This window comes from Lycorma delicatula, chromosome 3, assembly GCF_047948215.1.
Source record: "Lycorma delicatula isolate Av1 chromosome 3, ASM4794821v1, whole genome shotgun sequence".
Taxonomy (NCBI): domain Eukaryota; kingdom Metazoa; phylum Arthropoda; class Insecta; order Hemiptera; family Fulgoridae; genus Lycorma; species Lycorma delicatula.
The window spans coordinates 121,734,676-121,760,676 of record NC_134457.1 but is presented as its reverse complement, the minus strand read 5'-3'; the positions used below and the strand labels follow the sequence as shown (position 1 = coordinate 121,760,676).

The 26,001-nt window shown below is 28.4% G+C and overlaps 1 protein-coding gene and 1 long non-coding RNA gene across 7 annotated transcripts in view; one reads left to right on the top strand and one right to left on the bottom strand.

The window, feature by feature from the left end:
* LOC142321950 (uncharacterized) overlaps nucleotides 1-26,001 on the bottom strand; it is a 520,381-nt gene that overhangs the window by 107,031 nt on the left and 387,349 nt on the right. For 5 of the 6 annotated variants that reach the window (XM_075360498.1, XM_075360499.1, XM_075360497.1 and 2 more), the window contains 7 exons: nucleotides 21,870-22,037; nucleotides 16,986-17,138; nucleotides 16,611-16,838; nucleotides 13,628-13,826; nucleotides 8,990-9,191; nucleotides 7,743-7,789; nucleotides 2,526-2,608 (listed from right to left, as the gene is read on the bottom strand). In XM_075360498.1, the coding sequence (XP_075216613.1) occupies nucleotides 2,526-2,608; nucleotides 7,743-7,789; nucleotides 8,990-9,191; nucleotides 13,628-13,826; nucleotides 16,611-16,838; nucleotides 16,986-17,138; nucleotides 21,870-22,037 (1,080 nt within the window). The remainder of the gene's footprint in view (nucleotides 1-2,525; nucleotides 2,609-7,742; nucleotides 7,790-8,989; nucleotides 9,192-13,627; nucleotides 13,827-16,610; nucleotides 16,839-16,985; nucleotides 17,139-21,869; nucleotides 22,038-26,001) is intronic. The other variant, XM_075360501.1, reaches the window with a different exon arrangement.
* Nucleotides 7,687-11,439, top strand: LOC142321952 (uncharacterized). The gene is made up of 3 exons (XR_012755746.1): nucleotides 7,687-7,791; nucleotides 9,123-9,202; nucleotides 11,184-11,439. It is a non-coding gene; the product is annotated as an uncharacterized LOC142321952 (long non-coding RNA).

The following is a 26,001-nucleotide window of genomic DNA, read 5'->3' as shown; positions in this document are numbered from 1 at the left end:
TAATATTCCTGATAAGACATCCACAGCCTCGTGGGAAACCATGGGGTACACTGCTGTGATTCGGAAACAGCTCCTTTATTGTATCACTTCGAGAGCACCACTGTATTTACCATATTTGGTGACTCCTCCCCATGTTTCTTAACTATCGCAGGTAAAATTATGTTTTCAAAATTTTTCAAAACCACTTTCAGCAATCATGGCAGACAATTTTATGAATAATTTTGAAACACAATTTTAGCTGCAATAATTAAGAAACATCATAGCATCTATACAAAAGATATGTGGATGACATTTTCATCATATTTAATCAAAAAAACTAATAATGAAGAAAATACAATAACTAATGAAATCAACTCATTGGATGAAAACATTAATTTCACTATGAATCAAGAAACTAACAATAGCATTGATTATTTAGATGTAACAAATAATAAAAACTTCAGTAATAATAAATTTGTATAATGATAATTTAATAGATAGATCATACTTAAAATTAAAAAAATTATTATTAAAAATAAAAGAAAAAATTGAATTACAACATAATAACTCAGAAAACGAATAAACAAAAATAAAATATAATTTAAACTATAGAAAATTTAATAAAATATATAAATCATTTAATTTAAAGACAGTATATATCACTATATAATAGAGACCCAACTAGAACCTCAGCTGGAAATAAATATAATATGAAACAGATAGGATGTATTACTGTCTACAATGTGAAAATTGTGAATTATGATATAATGGTATGACCAATCTTTAAAAAATGTTATAATACATTTAATCTTGAAAAATACCACATATATAAAATAACATAACAAATTAATAAATGAATAGATTAAATTTGATGATGAAATTTTATAAAAGGAAATAATAAATAATGATTAATTTGGCTAAACTGATTCCACAATCTACAGATATCATAACAATTGTGATACTCTTATAAAACAATCTAGTTATTTTAACTTATGACTTTAACATTACAATATGACGCAATCAATTGTTATTTATTTAATTTTATTATGTGAATTTTACACTTTTTATATATTTTAATTATAAATTCCTCCTGAAGATGGCAGAGTAGACAAAAGTGCTTGAGGAAATCAAACTGAATTTTGAATTTTGTATAATAGTTATTTTACAAAATAGTACCATGTTCAAAAAACTTCTTTAAAATCACTTTTGAAAAATGAGGTGATATCACAATTAAATGATTAAACAATATGTAATGAACATTTTCTGACACATTAGTGGTTAATATTTCAGAGAAATTAACATGACTACCATTTTGAAATCTAAAAATTTTCATATATATTAATTTATTTTTATAGAGAATGCCTATTTAAACACTAACAAATTTTATAGAAATATGAACTTTGATATGAATTTATATTCAAAAAACAAATTCTTTTTACACCTTAGGCCACTGTTAAAAAGTGGGTACTAAAGTTCTATAAAAGCAGTTACATATTTTATTCATACTACTCAACCTACACTATTTAATTGTATAATTGTAATATAACCATATTATATACAAATATCTATTAATTATATACAATTATTATTATGACTGAACATATTTCTTAGATTTGAAACTATTCGAGTACACAAATTATAATGTACTCTATAATATTATAATATACATTATAATGTACTCTTACAATAATGTACTATTATTATTTTGCTGTATATAGTTTTCATTGAATCAATATAATATAAGTTACTCTTTAGATGTTAAAAAATATTTGATAATGAACTTTAGTTTTTTCACTTCATTTCTTTGTACCACCAAGGATACATTTACTATGTTCATTTTATTTTTTAAATAAGTTACTTTTTTTTAATTAAGTCATATTTACGAACACAACTTAATTACATTATTTATACCAAGGTGTGCAATTACATGCCAAAAAATTCTATATTTAAAAACAAAAATAACATATGACAAAGCTTATTAAAATTAAAAATATATATAAAATAAAATATTAAAAGACTTACACCAAAAACTAAACTCTGTAAAATACATAACTGTCAAAAAGACGGCCAGATGTGTGATTAGATATTAACATTAACTTGTCGTTATCTTTTAAATTACTATGTATGAAATACCTTAAAATAATTATTAAAATCAAATTTTATTAGAAAAAAAGTTAATGTTTATTTTAAATCAACAATTTTCTATGAAGTTACAAATAAGTTATATATATAATACAGTGAAATAAAATAAATGTAAATGAAAACTTGACAGTTCTGAGAATTAAATGATTAGGTGGGTGGTCAAAAATATGGAAGCTGTAATAGGATAATGAATATATACCATAGTTATCAAGATTAATATAATAATGAACATCGGACTGAGAAACATTTTCCCAGATAAATTATGACAACTTTATTAACAATCAAACAAACATATTTTTAATAAAAAAATAATAAATGAATAAAAAATAGAACACAAATACACATTCATAAAAAAATAAAATACAAAAATATTACACTTAAAGAAATAAAGATTGTAATCTTACCACTTTTTCATCATAAAATCCATGATCATCAGTTCTCTGCTGACCAAGTAATCTGTCAGTTTCCAAATCAGTGTCTGCTTCTTCTGCAAACAAAATAATAATGGTTGTAATATTGTTAATATACCATCAAATCAAATTATGAGATCTTTTGCTGAAAAAGAATACTGAAAACAATTATACAATTAAATTATAAGCTATATTATTTACTTAAAAACCTTACATCAATGAAAAAAAGAAAAAAAACAATGTTTACTTCCACTGAATAATCACTTTACATATAAAAATTGATTATTAAAAATGGTTGTATTTATGTTCAATAAAAATGATTTATAACAACATATTTACTACAATAAATGTGTAATAGAAAAAAGTAAATACAGACATAGGTACTTGCATATTAATAATATACATAACTGACAAATATACATTACAATGGAAACAAATTACTTATTGGCAAACATCTAGCTTGTTCCAAGGTTATAAACAAAGCTAAAAATAATCCTTCAAAAAGCAGAATTAAATGACTATTAAAATATCTAATACATTTAAATCCAACTTAAAGGTAATTTTCTTCTTATTGTTAATCATTAAATAAATAATCTGCAACTTTCATAATCTACTTGAAAAAAATAATGTCAGCATTATGAGCATACATGTAATGATTTTTTTTTATTGTATGATAAAACTGCGAAAATAATTAACAGAATCTTTCCCTGAGTGATCTAATATATTTAACAATAACGTCTCTTCTTATTAATTTTACTTATAAGCAAATAAGTAGAAAGGCTATAATCTGAGAACAAACAAAGAATACAGCACAAAGGTTTAATAAAACCAAATGATTATTAATAGTAATTAATATAACCTGCATAAAATGGAAGTCATCAAATTATTCCATGGTGAATGGTTTCACAATTCTCTTACCCTTTAATTAATTAAGTTAATATTAGGCCATTTCATACAATACCATAATTTCATTATATTTTTAAAAATTACTTAACTATTTTTTTTTTTTAATATATGAGTAAACAGCTAAAAGTATGTGACCATTTAAAGGAATTAAAAGTGAAAAAAGTTATACTATCAAAAGTTGCAAAGGACCCTGCTACAATATTTCAAATAAACTACAAAAAATAAAAAATAAAAAAAAGTGAAAAAAGCAATATATAAATTCATAACAGATATATGAAGATGTTTAAAATAAATAAACAAGCATGGAACAACAATTAGAATATTCGTCTGTCTAATTTTAGAAGCCATGATCAGGACTAGCAAACATCATTTCTAGTAAAAGAACTTAATGAGAGAATTAAAAATGAAAATACAGAAAAAGAAATTATTGACAATTTGGAAAACAATCAAACAGTTTTTTTTTTATGACAATCAAATTTATCATAACAGGAGATGAATGTGTTTGCTAAAAGCAAAAGAAAACCACAATGAAATATTACATTAATAATCTAAATTAAAACAATAAAATTACCATCTGCCATATACCAAATATGAATAGGTGAAAACATCGCAAGAAATCGCAAAACATCTGACAACACAGTCTGTTTCCAAAAACACTTCAGAAGCCAGCCCACAGTTCAAACCTCTGATGTAATGCCATACAACAGACACAATCCTAAGGACATGGCGCACAGCCAGCCGGCAGTTGCAGCAAACTCAAACAGGTGCATTGGTCTGAATCATAAGATAAACATGAGTGAGCCTAGTGCACCCTGCTCACAAAATGCAAACAACAACCTCCTCTTGACAGTCATTCTCGCATGAGGAGCTGCACGGTGACACAGTGCTCCCAAGAGGACAATGTCATCACCCCATTAACCCCACCATCTATCACGGACCACATAATCAGAAAACAAGACAACATGACTAAGGAAACTAGGCTGAAAACAAGCCTCCTGTGCCTACCATCTGTATGCTCACTGCCCAAAACCAGGATCCAGCAGATGGCCAGGATCCAGCAGAAGCCCACAGCCATGTCGTGCAGTCATTTGAGAAATAACACACTGAATACCACAGACAACAGGATGCCTGGAGAACATGTCACCAAATCCGCATATCATTGCCCTTTGGGCACTAATTCCATGAGGCACTCATAGAACCCGAACAGACAAGGACACATCAAAATACGCTAATCATATTTAAGGCCTTATTAATAGCATACAGCTCTGCAACGAAAACATTGGCAGTCCTAGAAATGCCTAAAATGCATATTCCACCGCCAATCACAGAAGCACAACCAACAGAATTACAGTTCCAGTGCCATCCGTACAAATCATACCATTAGGATTCACATCGTTTACAACATTATAAAACCCCTCTCATAATATAAGATTTGTGCTCACTTCATGATAGTGAAAAAGACCAAAGCAGCAATCTATGAGAGAAAGCCACTAAGGGAGTCAACGATACGGAACAGCAGTAAGAATTGGAAGCAATTGTATATTTAGAGCTAAGAAAAGGCACTGAGCTCTGTTGCCTAGCAAAGCAGCAGATCTTGGCCACCTCTGACATCAACCAAAATTGGTTGATGTTCAATGCGATGTTCAGACTGGAGAACATCGCATTGAAGTTGGATGATCTGGTTGCATCCCAATATGAGCCATGTAGGAGAAGATGACTCGGCTTCAACCACTTCAAAGGGCCCGCAATCATCCACCAGCTAACCCCGAACAAATTACACCTGCTGTAAGATGGATGGATTGATAAATGAGGGCCCACATCAAACGAACAAACCACGCAGTTCCTCAGTCCAAGCGGTAACAGACCAGAGCTCAACAGAAGCACAACATATCACTCGATCAGCCCCCCCCTCCCCCCCGCCAAACAGTACCAGATAAAACTCAGCTGTCCACTTTCTAACATTTCCAAAAATTTAACCTTCAGCTCCTTCAAATATCCCACCCACATCAGTCATCAGTAAAACCACAACCCCAAAAATCCAATCTACATGCACAGTTCAAGCGGTTCACCACGTACAAACAGCTGAAGACCAACATGCTCCCTCAAGCATGAGAAGCAAATGAACCATACCTTCTCTGCAGAAAACTTGAATCCAGTTGCTCCACACCAGGATTCCAAATGATCAACTCTGTCTTGATATGAAATTATATAGAAATGAAGAAACAAAGATGAAAAAACAGTATGCCAAGTTTGATCAAATATTAAGTTCTCCTTAATATTTGTTCTAATTGAAAACGGTTTTCAATTACAATTGCATCATCCATTAAAAATTCTCACCACACGGTTCTACGGTCAACACACAGTATTACTTAAAAATCCGTTTATGAGAAGCAATCCAAAGCAAACCACCACAAATATGGGCAAAAATTCTTGGATTTTGCACCATGATAGTGTTTCAGCTCATACCTCACTGAAGTCATGATTATTTAACCACTGATTAAGAGAAAATTAAATGGATAACATTTACAACAATAGATAAAGTAAAAGAAAAAATTATTAAGTGAACTTAAGACTGTGTCATAAACTGCTTTCAACAAATGTTTTAAGGATTGGCAGAATCACTGGCAGGGATTATTTTGAAGGGAAGACTAACAATATAGAAGAATAAGTAAATTCTTTTTTCATAAAAATTAAAATTCTTGTTATTTCTCTGATCACACCTCTCATATGGTCAAGCAAAGATCTAATTCTCATTGCAGATGCTGTTGATATGTATAAAGAATAAAGATGTAATCAAGCCATTAATTGTCATTTGGAGTAAGAGTTCCTGTGTAACTATTGGAGGTTTAAATTGAAAAAAATGAGAAGCTGCATATAATTTAGTTAGACTAACAAAAAAGCTGACAACACAGTTGTAGGACTTTCCCGTCGCACGGCTAAAGCCACGTTCTGGAAAATTCTACATCTATGGGTAGTTTCTGATGCACGGCTTACACACACACACATACACACACACAACCTTAATTTAAAATATTTATTATTTATTTAAATATGATATTTATTCTTTAATTCAACGATTCTAACTAAAGTGTGTGTGCATACAGTATTTAATTCCATGGATGTGGCGGTTCTAGCGATGACACTAACTACACTAATGTAATTTCACAACTTACATAAAACAAATTTCACTTCTACAGACAGCAGACTGGTGTAGCTGTGAGGCTTAATGCACCAGGTATCAAGTCAACCGGGCAATTGAGTTTGATACTCAGCCAGACCAGTTACTTTTTTACACTTTAAATATTATTCATTAATTTAATTCTACTGCTAATCTGTGATTCACAATATAGCAGACAACTACTATAGCATTTTTTGGGGTGTGATTTTGCAAAAAACGTTTTTTGCAAATATTATTTTTTAATAGTTAATGTGCCTAAAAAAAAGTATGCCTAATCAATCTTAAGATATCTTAAGAGTTGAAATCTTGAGATACTGAGGATGACCTTGCTCTAAAGCCTCACCCCCTTGACCTTTTAAATTGATAATTTAATGGCATCAAAGCCCCATACATAGAAGTAATCTGACCAAGTTTCGACAAAATTGGTAAAGTAGTTCTGCAGATGTAAGGTGATTTAGAGGCCAACATTGAACACACATTGACATTTGAATGAACAATAACATTTGGAAAATTTCCATCCGGTTTTTAAGGTTCCTTAGATATCAAAATCTCAAGATCAGGTGAAAATCGCATATGCCCAAATTGGATCAATTACAATATTTTCCCTTCTAAAACTATAGCTATGCTATAACGTCATAAAGAAAGAAAGAAAGTAATTATTCCTTTTGCAACTTATCTATGGCCATTTCAGTACAAACTAAAATATACTTATAATCAATATTATTAATATTGATTACCAGTACATTTATAGCACTGAAATCAGTTTATCAGATCCATTTATGGATCATATTATCTATATGATCCAGATAAAAACTTTTTTTTTCATTTGCAATATATCTTACAAACGGCTCTTCCATTACAAATAACAATGAAGAGAACAATGTATCACCATCTACGCAGGAAAAAAATTTTCCAATAATATTTGTTCTGAAACAAACAAAAGAGCACTGTAAACAATATCACAACAGTCACACAGTCTCATTCATAAATATAAAAAAAATTCCATTAAAGATAATTAAAAATTACAATAGCACAGAAAAAATTATTAAACTATACTACCAACATAATACACTTTCACAGTACCATGTTGTGAGATTATAACAACTTAATTATATATGAATATTTACCTTCATCACCACTAGGACCACTAGTACCTGCTGGACCACCTCTCCGCCTGTAAGTACCCAACAGAAAAATAACAAATATGAGCACAGAAGTATCTGACTATTAACATAATAAATATTAGTTTACTTGTGATAAGTAAGATTTAAATAACAATCAATATTAAAACAATTGCAGGAAAATGACATACTGTTACCACTAACATAAATGTAGTATGTTACTATCACTTAAATGAATGATTTGGCTAAAACCTTTGCATTTGAAATGTTATCACAATATATAAAAGTTTACAGCACACTAACTTTCATAAAGAGAAATAGAATCTCATGATATGTGTAAAGGTTAGTGATGATAAATGTGTGTTCTACATATTAAGATAATTTGAATGAAACTAAGTTTCATCACTGAAGGAAGTTTTTAGGTTCATTCATCATATTGTTAAGAGTAAATCTTCTACACAATCCGCATTAAGGAACATCCTTTTTAGGGAGTCACAAATTATGATACTTTAACCAGACATGAACATAAGCTTCAGATCAGCAACATTTTGGAAGGCTCAATAAGATGCCACAATCTGTTGGAACAACCTCTAACTTACTATTTCACTTTAGTGCATAACTATGAAACATTCTGGCATAATGTGGTTTCCGATTGTCTCTATGTATCTTATCTAAGATTCTTGGAAAATTGACACATTTGTAGCAGATGCCTGTGCATGAGTTAGGGCAGTAGCAATGTTACCACTACAGTGGGTTTGCAATGGTCAGATGATCACCCAAATGTGAAATAAGAAATAACCACAGGCAGACTTCTGTTGTTTAAGAGTATATACTAGACTCATAGTCTAGAGTATATCATTTGCATATGATACCGCTGCAATGTGGAAACTGCAGGATTAAATTACGAAGACATTTTTTTTCCAAAAATAAAAAAAATTATTTGTGATTTACATAAACCCTTCTAAAATGATTGGATAATATATAGTACAAAAAACAAAATAAATTTTAGTTTGTACTCCAAAAAACTGATAGAAAGAAAGGTTTATAAAATAAATGTTTTGAAAACTTTACGATTTTTTCTTCATAATAAAATATCTATGCACGATATTCTTAAGACTATGGATAAAACATCCTTCATCATTATGTTGCTTTAGATAATCAGATCAAAAGGTGGTAAAGGGGATGTCAGAAGAAAGGTTTACTGAATTTAGCCTGATATATAATTATATCAATACTTAAAAAATAATATTTACCTTGGTATCCATATTGGACTAGTGTTAACTTCAACAGGAGCTGTTTCAGTCGGTGGTGATCTAAGAGGTAATGTTTTTGTACGTTGCAAAGTTAAGCGTATATCTTTTAATGCAGCTTCAACGCTTGGTGCAGGTACATCAGCACTTAATCTTCGATGAGGCTGGGGTGCTGGAGGAGGGGGCGTTCTTTCACAGACACCACCTAATTCGAAAGTAAGTAAAAATATTTTACACACAGATGAAAAAAGACTTAAAATAATAACAATACAATGATTACAAAATACAAAAAATGGTGAAAAATGATTAATTAGTGTCTCAACTATTTCTATTCAACTTTCTGTTTGTAAAAAAACAGATATTTCTTTAATTCTGCCTACCAACAGAAAACTACAATAATTTCTTCAGAAGAAGTAAACAAAATGATAGGTGATATAATCATTAAAGTTAATTTACACAAACACCAAAATAAGATCAAATGACTGCCATTTGTAGAGGTAATTCTCAAACTAAACACAATCCACTTCAACTATTAAATAAGTTTAGCTTGGTTTATAACAAATACTGTGTATCATGTAACAAAATGTGATTTTACACTAGCATAACTTTTATAAGAAATCCAATATCCTGAGATGTCATTTTAAAATATTCATTGCTAAATTCAAATTGTTTTCAAACACATTTTTTAATTTTAAAAAGGGTTTGTAAAATTTGAATTTTTGTCTGATTCACAACAAAGACTTCTTATATGCCAGCTTCCATATCAGCTGATCATGGATTTATTCAAAGCAAAGGATCTGGCATTTTTTTAACCCACCATTTCACCTGAGGTTCTAGCAATAAAATTATCCTGTAATAAATGAAAATCATAATGCCAGATAATATAAGTAAATTACACACACACACACACACACACACACACACACACACACACACACACACACACGCACACACACACACACACACACACACACACACACACACACACACACACACACACACACACACACACACACACATATATATATATATATATACGTATAGATAAGTACAATATATAATATAGTGTAAGGTTATAACATTTCTCTTTACCCCTTCTTCTTTGCAACAAAGAACTCTTTCAAAAACAATAAAAGTACTGATCATACATCAGATTTCAGAATGATCAGTTACAAGATTATCTGATAAATTATATTTATTTAGCATTTTACACAAAACAGTTTGATATGCTGATAGTTATTATTATAAATTAATAAATCATTAACATACCTTCTAATGAAATCAAATAAATTGTGTTCAAAGCAGAATCTAGCATACAAAAAATATATTATTTGTAAAAAAGTACCAAAAAAAAGTAAACAGTAACTTTTTTATTTTTTATTTCTTACTACTACTTATGTGATGCTAACAATTATTTTTAAAGTAGGTATAAGCTTAAATTATTATAATTATATTACAATATAAATAAAGGAAGATAACATTCACATTTATTAATAAAACAGTAAACAATGCCAACTTCTTCCTTTTCTTTAGATAAAATACATATAACTATAACAAATAACAACAGCTGATACTTTATAATTTACTATAACAAATATTCTATACCTCAGTAGTAAATGAATGCTATTAAGTAATAAAAATGTGTGACATGTTAATTTTACATAAAAAATATATTAAAAAAAATGTGGTAGCTCTTTAAAATATTATTTAATCATAATTGATATCCTTTATATGTACATTAAATAAATAAGAAAACAAGAGAATATTTGAAGTTTAACATTTGTGCAAATGTTGGATGGACCAGTTCTTTAAGTTTCAGTTCTTCATGTTGATCTCAAACTGTTGAATACTAAACAGTTAAAATAATGTTTATTAGAAATTTTATAAAGTATTTAAAGTTACCTAATATTTTATTCTTATGCTGAAGCAGATTTTAAATACTAAAATTCCATTTACGGATAACTGTTTTTAAAAAATATACGATTAAAAATTATTTATAATTTCAAAATTTATCTATTAAATCTGCATTTATATCAGGCTTGTTTTATTCCCTGAAAATATCATTGTACATATTAAGCTTATACTTAATGAAATCTATACATAAAACTCATATATAACATAAAAACTACTTAGTTGTTTATCTGTGTTTCTTTAATGTACAGATGTTTACCAGTGCCTTTATTTGTTTCAATTGCAGCATTTCACTTGCAACTTAACTATACATTTCTCATTTAACTTTGATGTCTATGAAATTGACAGGTGCAGTCATGTGGATCTAAACTTATATGCACAAATGGGAATCTATAACCACAGTGTCCTTAAGTATGTATAAATACATGCATGTGTATGTGACACACACACACACAAAGAAGCTAAACATGCATGCTTGTTTGTTGTTGTTTTATGATATTATACACAATGTTATATGTTGGTGTTCAGTTTTGGTATTTGAAAGGTGTAAGTTGATATAAAAAACATTTGAATTTTATAATTATGACATTATTTTATTTATAACATTTTTTTTTCAAATTTAAAATTTATTTTCAATCATTATTTTTATTATTCATATTCTTAATTTGTTCATCTAATCTAATCTATCATTAACCTCAATGACAAATACTGTTCTCAGTTTTTTATACTTTCTATAGTAAGGGTTTTAATTAATTTATTTTAAACAATTAAGAATCATTTAAATTATAAAAGAAAGAATTAAACCAAAAGTTTTAGAAAACATTAAAAAAAATGTATTTTTTTTATATTAGATGATATTATAAAAAATTTCTTAATTACATCAGTAAAAATAAAAACATAAAGATAAATTTTAGAAGTTCCTTTTCACTAGAAAGCACCCAGATACTCTGGAATATACATACTTATGCTAATAAACTTCTTGATTGAAAACACTGAATAAGAATACATTAATAATTAATAATCATGTCATAGCAGCTATGATGATAAATACATATATTATTAACGTAATATATTACGTAATACTTAATTTCTTAGAAATCATAGCAGAAAATCTAAGAGACCAAAATTACAAATCAATATACAATATTATGTATGAAAAAACTGTGACAGTAAATCATAAACAAAAATAATCAAAACTGTTGTATGTTTTCTGTTGGTACTTCTGATTAGATAAAATCATAATTGTTTGCTTTAACTGCCTTAAAAACATTAACATTACTGACTAGTGAAGGAAGCGATACAATATGGCAATAATAAATTACGAATCGAGTTGGTTAATATAACTACAATATGAATAGAAATGGTTATATAAAGTATGAATAGATTTAGTGGTATGAATACATTTATAAATGGTGGCGTGGATTATTTAAGACATGAAGATATTGACAAAGGTTAAGATATCTTAAAAACTATATGTAATGTTACAGGAAAACTTTATAATTATATTTTATGACAGTTTATTAAAAAAATAATAACCAATGATATTAAGAAAAAGGAGTTTATGTTAGATTATGGTACATTCTAGAATTTTCAACAAAAAAATTATTTCTCAGGAATGGGTGAACCTCCTTTAATTAAATTTGCAAATATAAGACTAGTGATGTTCTACAAAATAAAAAATGTTGAAAACGTCACCCTCAAAAATTTCAAAATGGTAGCCATCTTCATTTTATAATCTTCAATATCTTTTTAATTATTTGTTTGATAAAATTTTTACCTTCACAAAATATATTAAGCATTTTATTTTTAACAAAATGACACCTCATTTGTAAAAATCCATTGACAAACAATCAAGTTATTGCAGACAATTAACCCAGAAGTAAGCTTGTGCACCACAATGCAAGGTGGTAATTTTTATAAATTTACTATTATTAATCATTTTTATTACATTTAGTGAGGAACTAAAAACATGCAAAAAATTATCATCTACATTGCAAGCTGATAATTTTTTCTGCAATCACTTGATTATAACAGTTGATAACTTGATAGGCATAACAGTTGTAAACATCTTACTGACAGACAGTTTTCTTTTAACGTTGACTTATTTTAACTGACATTCAACTGTACATAATAATATTAAATCCTATTCTCATTTTAATTCCCATCTATAAAAATTTATATCCACAACTATAAAATTCATAATTAATCAGTAATCCCTGATGATGGAGGAATAATCCAAAAGCAGATAATCAATACTCACAATTGTTGGTAAGTGGATACTTTATTTTTATATAATAACTTGATTGTTTGTCAATGATATTTACAAATGAGGTGTCATTTTGTTAAAAATAACATGCTTAATAAATTCTTTCAAAGTAACATAACTACCATGTAAATTAAATATATATATGTAAATATTTAAATTGCTAGTGAATGGCTGGTTAACACAAGTCACAGGAGTGGCAAATGCTTGTAATTTGAAAATTTCATTTCCATATTCTGCTGTTTAGAAGGTCAGGAAAGTGTAAAATAATAATAACATTACACTATATTTTTATAAAACCAGAGTTTTACATTTCTCCTAGTAACATTATTTTTCTTTATTACAATAAAAACCATGATAACAAAATAATTATTGAAATTCAAAAGTTCAAATAATTAGAGACCAGAAAAATACTGGTTTGATTTTTTCAGTATTAATGTAAAATAAAAAATAAGAAAATTACTTACTTAAAGGGTCTAATGATTCTAAATCAATGTCTGCAGGATCAATGATTGCAGAGAAATTATTCTTTTTTGTGTCTTGATTTTCCTCAGTTGAAGAATTTACTTTACCATTCTGCCCATTTACAGTTGCTGCATTTTGTCTATTACTACGTTCAATTATCTCACGTTCTATTTCAGTAATTTGGCGCTTCATTAATAATACCTAAAATAGATACAGAGAATATATTAAATAAAAAGCAGTTTATAAGAAACCTTCCTGAAAGTTGAAATTTTATTCACACTGCACAAGAACTGCTCTATGTAAATAAAACATTAAAAAAATTAAACTAAACAAATTCAGAAAAACCCTTTTTTTTAGCAAAATCTTTATCTAAACAGCAAAAAGCCAGCCTTTAAGAGAGGGCTGCTGCAACTGGAGATTGTAAATAATTGGTGACCATAAGATGAAAAGATCCAGAGTAGATTTATACAACATGTAAGAAGTTGAAACAAGATGTACTATCAAAATTATTTGATACATCATTTTTAAATGAATTTATTCATAAATGGAATGATAGCAAAAAATAAAATAAATATTAAAACATACTTTTACATAACCCTGTTAAATGAATGCTAAGTAGTGATACATTACTGCATTTAACTCTAAAAAGTATGAACATGAGAATATTTGTGAATTTTCACTGAAAAACATCAACTGTAATACAGGTAATAATATTACAGTCATAAACAAAAGTTAAATACATATTCGTATTAGGAATAAAAATAAAGGTTTGGCTTCAACAAGATAATAAAAAAAGAAATCATTAAAATATTTTCAATAAACTAAAAGAAAAGCTGACAAAAAACTGATTTTACAAATAAAATCACAAACAAAATACGTTTGTTTATTATTTTTTATTAAAAAGATATTTACTTATTAAGAACATTTCCATGATTTAACTATGTGACAGAATATCCAAGCTGCTACACTGCTACTAAATAGTGATTTATTTATAATTTGGTTTTCAGGGTTAGACTACATAACAGCATTTAAAATTAAAAAGACAATACAGTAATTGTGTACTCACATCTTATTAATAGCTAAATCAGTTAAAAAGCAGGTTGTCTTAATATAAATACAAATCAAACTGAATAAGATCAACATAAAAATCATTTTTTCTATCAACAAACTATTATTGCAATAAAACTTTTATTGAGTTTTAATAAGAATTTACTAAAACTCATTTATGATATCACTAACACATTGCGACTTTTAATTTATAGAAATCACCTCACAAATTTTTTCTCAAATGGAAAATCAAATAATTGGTGCAAAAATGAAAATAATGCCAAGAAAAGGTTATACTGAAATAAACAGTACAAAGCTGACCATCATAAAGTATAGTAGAATAATAACCACAAATAATAAAAATTTATTATAAAAAATAACACCTTTTTGTTTTATATGAGGGCTACTCAGAAATTAACTTCCAGTTCATAGTATTGTGCGAAGAAATTGGGGTATAGCGATTCTACAATTACACAGTTGGACAGCCCAGTTGAGTGTGGTTCTAGTAGTGTTATTGGAAATATCACTCACTTGTTTGTTCCTGTAAAACTTTCATTCAAAATGAGTGTTGTCACAGCAAATCCCATTGTACTTGAAGTAAGCTCCATCATCCATTTCCTTCATGCAAAAAACTTGTCAACTGCGGAAATTCAATGTGAACCTTTGCAGTATATGGAGGGAATAACATGAGTGACAGTGGAGTAACACAACAGTGCCATATGTTTTGAGAAAGTTGAACAAACATTTATGAAAGAAGTGATCACAGATTGTCAGAGATGAACTTGCTGCAAGTGCCAATATGAAAATTCAAGAAAATCGTTGATCACAATAACAAAATTATCAGGATTTTTCCTCATATATCACCAACAGTGCTGTATGAAATTGTAACCGACAGGTTAGAACACAAATTTTGTGTTTGCTGGGTGCCTAAGCATATTTCTGAAAAACACACAACAAAGAGGATGGAATGCACCTAACACCAAATTGACAGTTCAAAATGGAAATTGTTGAACCATCTTCCATACAATCCTGATTTGGCTCCCAGTGAAATATCACCTTTTTCCGAAAATGAAGAAATGGTTAGCAATGTAGCATTTTGAAAATGATGAGTTGAAAAATGGTGTAGCTACATGGCTGGCTTAATTCACAAGTGGCAGAGTTTTAAGACAAGGTCATTCAAAAACTTGTTTACAAATATGACAAGTGCCTTAATTTAGACGGCAATTATGTAGAAAAGTAGCTAAAAGATAGATGTATATGATAAATTGTTTTTTTATCAACTGGTGTTTATTTAATAATGAATCGGAAGTTACTTTCTCAATAGCCTCCTTAACTAGTAACTTAAAATCCTAAGAAAGGTACATAACTGTAATTTTGATAAGATACATCTAATGAGAAAAGAAACTAATTTAATAATTCAAAAAACGTGTCATATAAACCACGAACATAAGAAAACAATCTATAAACAAATTGTGTCAAATGAGTAAAATAATAAACATTAATGAACTATGTTTATAAGTAAAGATTCCAATTCTGTACAGAATTTATGAAAATAACATTTCTAACTGCAGTGCGTAAGTATTAAGGATAAATAAAATAGAGGATCAAAAATTGACACCTAATTAAATTACTTAAAACTAAACAATTAAACAAGACAATCTAAATTATTTATTTTTATTTTTTTTGTAGCAAAATCATTAATTTATTTGTATTTATTGTTATAAACAGACCCATAATCATGACAAACTATAATTTAAGCGGAATAGATGTATTAGAAATCTTTTAACAGGAGATATAGTAAAAATCAAAATATTCAAATTTATTATTTCATATCTCTAATAGCACCTTTTTTGCTTTAAACAAGTTATGTGCTATAAATAAAAGCTACATTTTTGCTAAAAGAAAAAGACAAATTTGCCAAGTAATTACTTAACTTACAGTAGGATTATTATTGTCAGTGTCAGATGTGTGTCCAGAAGATAGTCCATCTTCTAGTACTGGCATAGTAGGCCCTGACCTTGATGGTGCAGGAGGTGGTTCTACAGCTAATAAAGATGAAGCTTCACTGTCACAATTTGAATCACAATCAGTCGTTTCAGGTGATAATGTGAAGTTTCTACTTTGACCACCAGTACCACCTTCATTTTCAACTTCATCACAACCCTCCTGAAAAAAAATTCTTTATCATTTTTCCCATTCTATAATGAAAATAAAAAACCCAATGAGGACACTAACATTTTTTTTCACAAGTTTACAACTGAAATTTACATTTATGAGTGTATTGTATTTTAACAAACTAAATTAGTTACTAACCTGTAGATTTAACAGATCTACTGTAGTTTCATCATTAGATTTTCTAACAGAATCTGTTGGTGGGACTTCATCCTGTGGAGTAGCTTTTGCTAATCTTAAACCAACATATGCATTTCCTGCTCCACCTTGTCTCCGTAGTTCATACTCTAACTCCTGTAATGTATATATATACCTCTAAGATATTAATTTTTTTTAACAAAAATGGACAACAGTGCAACAAAAAAAAGAAATATTTTTGCAATGCATCAGTTCTGATACTTCACAACATTACAAACTTGATCATTATATGACTTCAAACTGACAATTTTGTTAATGTATCATTTTTGTACATTTATTATTTGTTATTTCTAACACCTGCACTGAATTCTAATAAGGTGATGAAAATCGTCATGATTACTGCACAACAGATTAATAAAAACATGATAAACAATCAAAATAAGACACACATTGGCAGTCAAATCCTCACATTTCAGAAAAAAGGTAAGAAAATGTGTTTGTACAGTTATGTTGAAAGGAGTGCTTTGGTGATTATCACATAAACTTTCTTTCTCTTTCAGTACCATGATTCTACAATATCTGAGATATATCAGCAAACAGTAGTAGAAATATAAAAAAATGTGATGTTAAATTTTCATCTGACTACTAATAAAGAGCAATGGCCACCGCAAGTAAACCTATTATGGGGCATACCAAAAGCACTTAGGTCACTAATAAACTCTGGGCACTTACCAGATATTCTAATTAACAGTTAAACAATTATTAAATTGATAGACTTTCACTGCACGTGAACAGATAATTAAAAATGGGGCCTGTTGTAGAACATGAATGGTTCTTAAACAAGTGGATAAAGGTGATGAAAAATATACAGTTTAACTTATACACTACATCATACAGGAACACTAGGAATAACCTTGAGTAAATATGTATTCCTGTGGAACTTTTACCTGTAAAGACAAAGCTTCTTTTGCAACAGAACTGAAATAAGTAATCAATAAAAATTGGTCTCAGAATGTCTCAAAAAATTTAATTTGCTGTTTTGTAAAAAAATCATTAACTGTGCACTACATAATGGGACATGTGGATGCAAACAAATAATTCAGCTACAAAAGGATCTGCATCCATATTTGATCTCAGTCAACAGTAGATATGTCTGAGTCAGACATACCTACTGCTAGCGATGATCATCATCATATGGATAAAACTAAAGTCAGCAAAAGTGAAACAAGGTTGCATGGCATATCCATAGCTCAAGTAGATGATGTGTCAGGAACACCACAGAACTCTTGTTTAATTTATAGATAACTTTATACATAGTAGGTGTAATAATCCAGAGATCACATAAGAAGACTATTAAGGCTGTATAATGCAAACTGTTAATCATGTAATCTTGGTGAAACAATATATGAGTCACAGTTCCAGGTCCAATCTAAATATGCATCCGGTGTGATATTGTTTGACCAAAAAGTTAGCTAATACAAAAGTAGAGTAGAATGTTAAAAACAAAAACAAATTATGTCAGTTAAGTAGTACTTTATAATTTTAAATTATCAATACCATCTAAAATGAAACATATTAAATTTGTGATATCTTTCTACGGGAGAGCATGTCACCTTTTAATTATGGAATAATTAATCTAATATTATGGAACAATAACTTAATTATGGAATTATCATGTTAAAGGTCATGTTTGAAATCAAATCATTTAAAGGTCAATGTGACAAAGTCATTACTGTACTGAATTGAGAACAGTAGTTAGCATTATATGGCCACTAACAAAGAAGCCTTGGGAATGATTCGACATAGAAAACATTAAATGATCCAAGCAAAAATAGATTAATCATATAACCTTAAATATAAAAAAGAAAAAGCAATATGAAGATAATATAAGAGAATCTGACTGAAGTGAAATTTGGTGATCAGGAAGAAAATAAATGGTTTATGTTCCACTTACAACACAAATAAATAAATAATTACAGATGATATTTATTATGAGGTCCAATTTCTCCAAAATGAAGAATGAAGATGAATATATTTTATTATAACAAATAGAATCCCATATTGAAAAAGACTTACGCTTATGTAATGAATATAAGGATTATGACAAAACAACTGAAAAACTAAAAACCAAATTTCAATAACACAAAAATTAAAAAAAAAGTACTATCTAAAACGGTGTTAATGAAATTGTTTTCTTTTTTCATTTCTCTTTTTTGCGGCAATGTTAACATCAATATAATTGGAAGAGGTTATTCATAACAGTATTATCTGGGAGTAGCAATAACAAGAAATTCTGTTCCTTTTCTGTGAATGGTGTTATTAAATTTCCTCACTTTATGTATTAACAAATAAACATTACTGGTAGTTAATAGCTAAAAAAATCAAATCTTAAGATTTGAGAAAACCTTCTAGTTCTTCATTCTCATTAAAAAAAAAACATTGGAGCAGCCATGTTTATGAATTTCCACAGTTGTTAAAAATTTGGTAAATGTTGGCTATTTTCATACTTCTTAAGGTGATAATCAACATTCTCTACTAAGGTGATTCATCATGACAAATATTTTATTACAATATGAAAATTTCCACTCAAACATCAGTTTGAATGAATTTAAACAATATCAATTTCAGTTCAGGCAATAATTTCTTCCAACTTCTTAGTAATGTTTGAATTACAAAATCTTTCATAGACATCAATGAACAATCTTAACCATTCCTTCTTCAAAATTTCTTCAAGTTTGTAGAAAGTAAAATTACTTTCTATAAAATAGATTTTTTATTAAAAATCTTTTGGTAGCAGCATTTTATTTTCTTGATTGCAGTGGGCCACCTGTTAAGAAAACTGGGTTTGTCACCAGCTGACATTAATAGACAACTATGTAATCATTATTCTCCAAATCATACACAAAACAAAAATATGAAGGTATTTTCTTGTATTAAGAAAAATAACATAAGTGAAAATTTATGTAATAATATATGTATAAATCATGAACAACTAATACTTAAAAATTCAAAATAATATAATTACACAAAATTTGAAACAGCAGCTTTAAAATTTGACTTCTTTATTGGAGTTCAGTGGGGTAGTGGTGCTCTGTGCCAGTGAAGCTGCTCAAAGGCTCTAATCCCCGTTCAGGAAACAAAAAGCCTAACATTGACTATGGCGCCTATTAATTAAAGCCTGATCTTCTATTCATTATAAAATCAAATCTATCAACATGCCATTACAAAAATGGTTGTAGATGATATGACATGAGACGTAAGTTAATCCTGAAAATAGAATAAGCATTCTCAAAAGTAACATGTATTCCATACCATGCTTATTGTTTAAAGTGAGAAGGATAAAAGAAAATTCCAAAACCTCACTATAGCTAATTCCAATAATCTGATTCACTATTAGGTTAAACGTATTAAAACCTAAATTAGAAGGTTGCCTTAAAAAATTACACTAGATAGTAATAAAAAATGTCACACAGTAACTTCTAGTTCCTAATATACAAACATCTCCTAGCGCAGGAAATTTTTTATTTGTTTTGTTTTCCTGTTCAGGTAATACCACCATAAACATAAGCATTCATATTGGTAAAAAAAATTCTTTTAAGCCAATGAAACAGACATTGTGATGACAAGTGCAGTTACCACAGAGCATAATATACAATTTAAGATTGCTATGCAAAATGCAGCAATAGTCTCAATAGTCTCTTAGAATTAAAAGTTAAACAGAAAATTAAAATTTGCATAATTTTATATAAATATTTTTCAATTACAAAAATGTTCTTTTGTGGTCATTAATTATGTTTTTACACAAGGGAGATGCTAAAATAAGTATATTAAATATATTCAATTAAGTAAAAAATATTTATTAAAATATTATTATTTATTATTATATCTGAAAAAGTCTAGAACAAACTATACTGCTTGATAGGCTTACTGTTAACTGCTACACTAAATCAACAAAGCATTTCTAACATTCTAGATCCAATTACAGTAATGAGATACATTAGTAATATAGCTGAAACCTAGTACAATGGTAAGATTACAATATTCACAAGCAATACAGTCAACATATAAAAAACAAAGCTAACTAGCCATTAGAATATAAATAATTTAAACATAAAAACTGAAAAAAATAATTTTAGTTTATTTAAAAAAATAAAATTAGAAAATAAATGAAAAACAATTGCCTAATATTACAATTAATAACAAACATTTAATTAATTTACCATTAATATATTTACCACAACTGAAAACTAATAACATATGCTCCTTGGATAATAAATAAATTAAATTTCATTATAATATAGTTTATTTATTACCCTCGCAATAAGCTTATACCCAATTTTAGTTATTTAATTATCAATGAATACTGTAAGCTAATAAAAAATGCCAAGCTTGATCGACATTCACACCTAGAACCAAAAGGATGAGACAAAGGTGCAACACCATTCTGTTTTAGACCTTGAAGTAGCAGTTAATAATATTATTATATTTCAAATTGTATTGCTATAAACCACCCAGTACAGAATATTGAGGCAAGACATATCTTACCTGAATTTTATCATGGAAGTACTTTCACAGGATCTTGCATCCTCAGTCATCATTGAATTCATTTAATTAAAATGTATATTTAAAAAATATTAAAAATACTAAAATAAACTATGCAAATGAAATAATTAATTTAATTAATTGAATTTTCAATCAAGCCTGAAGGGAACTGTATTGTGTGGTTTATATTAATAGAATTTAAAATATAATTTAACATTACAGAGAAATAATATGAATTTTAAAAAGATTAAAAAATAGTAAATATTATTGTATATTATATTAATATTTTATTTTCAGATTCAATATTAGTTTAGGAAACAGATAAAACTAAAGTAAATTATTAACCTGAAAATGTTGTGAATTATTCTGCTTCTCATTTGGTTTGAAGAAATCTTCCAGTACTTTTCTTGTTTCAGAAAATTCATAAAGGTAGTCAAAAGTAGTTCTTGTAGAGACAGTGTGCGAGGGGCTCTGAGCATCAGTAGATACATCAACTTCCTCTGATACTACTCTCTAAATAATAAAAGAAAATTGTTATCAGAATAAAACAATAATATTACTTTAAAGTTCAATACAAAGCAAGAGAGATCTTGTCTTAGACTACAGTCTACTTTTATACTACATAATACCATTTTTATAAATACATACATATGAGGTCTGTTCAAAAAATAACCAAACATTTTTAATTACGAGCCAATAGAGATATTTAGTGATGTGCGGTTGGTAACAATTTGTTCATTACAACCTCCTCTGTAACCACATGTTCTTGGATTGGTGATATCTCATTTAGTTTTTGTGTTATTGTTATTTGAATGCAACATGTTAAAGTGTTAGTGGTAATTTTCATAATGTGCATTTTTCAGAAGCAGCACAATGTAAATTTGGTGTGAAACTGGGGAAAACTTTCACAGAAACATTTTAACTTTTGAAACAACCTTACGGTGATGATGCTCTGGATCGTACACAATATTACGAATCATTTGCACGATTTGCAAGTGACCAGGAAAGCCTTCTACTTCAACTGATTACACCCATGTTCAGAAAATCAAAAATCTGGTATGTGCAAATTGCCGACTGACTGTCAGAAAACTTGCAGAAGAGTTCAGCATCTCAATTGGATTATGCCATGACATTTTGACTGAAAAATTGAACATGCTTCAAGTCGCAGCAAAGTTTGTTCATAGTTTAATGACCAAACAGTAGAAAGAACATAGAGTACACATTTGTCAGCAAGTTCTTGGACAAGCAAATGATGAAGAAACATTCATGCAAAGGATCATAATGAGAAATGAAAGCTGGGTTTACGACTATGATATTGAGACAAACGTTCAATCATCACAATGGATTGGCAAAGGATCTCCATGCCCCAAGAAAGCATTTCAGTCTCAATCCAACGTCAAAGTGATGTCTTTGTTTTTTCGATTTTAATGGGATTGTGCATTTTGGATTCTTGCCTCAATTGAAACAGTGATTCGTGCACACTATCAAGGCATTTTACAACAGTTATGTGAAAAAATCCGCAAAAAGAGATCAGAGTTGTGGTAAGACAAATCATGGTTTTTTCACCATGACAATGTTCCTGCATAATCAACTTTGTCAATTCATCAATTTTGTGCCAAAAATCAGATGACTGTACTCCCTCATCCTACCTACTCACCAGAGTAGGTAGGCTGAGGAAGTATGATTTTTTCTCCTTATGATTTTTTCTTATTTTCAAAATTAAAATTTGTGATGAATGGGTGCTGTTTTGAGACTATTATGAGATTAAAGGAATTCATCACAGACCTTAAAGGCCATTTCAAATGAAGATATCCAGGACTGTTTCTTGAAGTGGAAACATCACTGGGAAAAGTGTGTGTGAGTAGGGGAGGGAAGTACTTTGAAGGGGACAAGGACCAGTAATTTGTAAAATAATAATAAAGATTAAAAAAATAAGTTCGGTTATTTTCTGAACAGATCTCATAGTGTATAAAAAAAAAACGGGTTGGAAAACAAATGGATGATGGATAATGTGAGCAATTCATTAAAAATGAATAAACACAAAATAAAAAAAAAAATTTACAAATTACACAGCACTTGAACAGAAATTCTCGGAACTTTGAACAATTTTGGATGTATATAATAATGATAATCGACATAAGTTGCAAAAATAACAAACTACTTCAATAAATCCCTAACACCACATATAAGGAGGATTCTTTAAGAAATTAAAAAAACATAATAATATGCAAAGTAGCAGGAAATTACAGTTTGGTTTGGCATTATACAATAATTACAAATTGTAATATCAAAAATATTGTTAAGTAAAGCACAACTCTTTTTCAACCTCATTACAAGCTCCACATGACTGTTTTTTACTCAATTACAATTTTTTTTTAACCTTACTAATCATAATTTGTCTTTCTAAAAAGAATTACTTGTATTGTAATATTTTAAAGATGAATTTGCTTTCACAATAATTTAATAAGATTAAAATAAAATTAATTTAATAAATATTTATATTACTTTTTATGTAATCTAATTCTTTCCCTGTTGTGACCAATTTCATAGCATAAATGAACGTTTAATTATGCAATACATTTACAAAAAGGTGTATTAATCTATTTTAAAAGAGTAAATAGAGTAAATTTTTATATGTCTGAAAACAATAAATGAAGATTCCAACAACAAGAAAATAAAATAGTGATATAATAAGAATTTAATACTTTAGCACATAAGGTGTTAATAATTTAGTTATGAATTTTCTAATTCAATTCCCAGATTTCATTCTAACATATTACTTTTATGTATGCAATTACACTTACTACTTCTCTTCTTATTACTAATATAGCCAACTTCCCCTGTACTTAATTCTCTGGATGAAACGATAAATTTGACACAATTTAAACAGGCCTATCTCCTGTTTTTTTATGATTTACATTTTTTTTATACAGTAATAAATTTGCATTCTTTAATTCCACTGGTTACTCTCTACAGTCATAAACTTCAGCTTTTAATCTCTCTGTGTAGAATGGAGTCTGTGTAATGTCAATCGTCTTTAATAAGTAAACAGGTAATATTATGTAGTAGTAATACAGTAATTAACTTAATTTGTTGTGAGTGAATCACAAGAAAACTGAAATTTACTTATTATTACTCTTTATCCTTTCAATTATCACCTTTACAGCAACTTAGAAATAAAAAAGGTATATTTATAAATGAAATAATTTTATTTTAAATTATATAATTTTAGTTTTTAACTCAATTTTTATAAATATATATTTATTATTTGGCTATCATATTCTTAACATTAAAGTGGATAACAACCTAAACTAATATAAGTCAACTGTAAACCTTTTAACCTAAGCTTTACACTTAGCTCTTGACAAATTTGCATAATCAGACTTTAGCAAGTTATTCATGCCTTATGAGTACATCTTACTAATTAAAATATTTCTGTAAAATCCTTTGTTGTCCAATTTTATATCTATTGTTAAGTTTAACCTAATGAATATTATTTTGAAAATGTTAAAACTGATTTTACGTCATTAATTGTTTTATTTAATTAAAGAACAATTTCATAAATCCAATTTTATATTTAAAACCGATTTTAGCTTAATTTTTCTAACAAGTGAGAAAATAATCAAAATTAACCAACAGGTTAATCAATGGGTTACACGGGTTATACGGAATGGGTTAAGCCCATCAATTGATTCTATACTCTAAGTCTATTTATGTAATGATAATTGCATATTAACATAATGTATTTTTTATTTCTGAGCTTGATATGAAATATGGCTTACTTAGATATACTGAATTAAGCTTTTTCAATTGCAATATGCAGTCCAGATTTGAGGTTAAACTAAAGCTAATCATTAGGTTCTTTGTAAACATCCTAATACTATAATTATGAATCATAAATGTTACATTGTTTAAGTATATAAAGAAAATATTTTCCTTCAACTGTTCTGGTAACATCTTTAAAACATTTATATCTCACACAAACAACTGCAGTTTAACAAAAACAATTACAAAAAGTTGGCGCATGAACTGATCAAACATTCGTTTTGGCAATAATTGTTAATGTGTTATATGTTGACAAAAGTGACAGCAGATCATGAATATTAGTTTCTTCTCTTTCCAAATGCACTGTTTGTGTATCGTTCCAAGATGGCTGACAAAGGAAGATTAACAGTTGAACAGTGCGTAAAGACTATGCTATTTTTTAATGAAATGAAAAGTGTGGTGCTTACACAAAGACAATTTCATGCACATTTTCAAACTTGGTGGTCGCTTTCATTTAAAATAATATGTAGAATTTACGAAAAATTTATTATTGATGGTTCATTTTTGAGAGTAAGCACGAACGGTCTGTCAATGTTCGTTCTCCACGGAATATCGAAGCTGTCCATACCAGCATTACTGAGGAGCCCGGACAAATCAACATGAAAGGCAGCAGCACAACTTGGGATTTCTAGACAATCTGTGCAGCGAATTT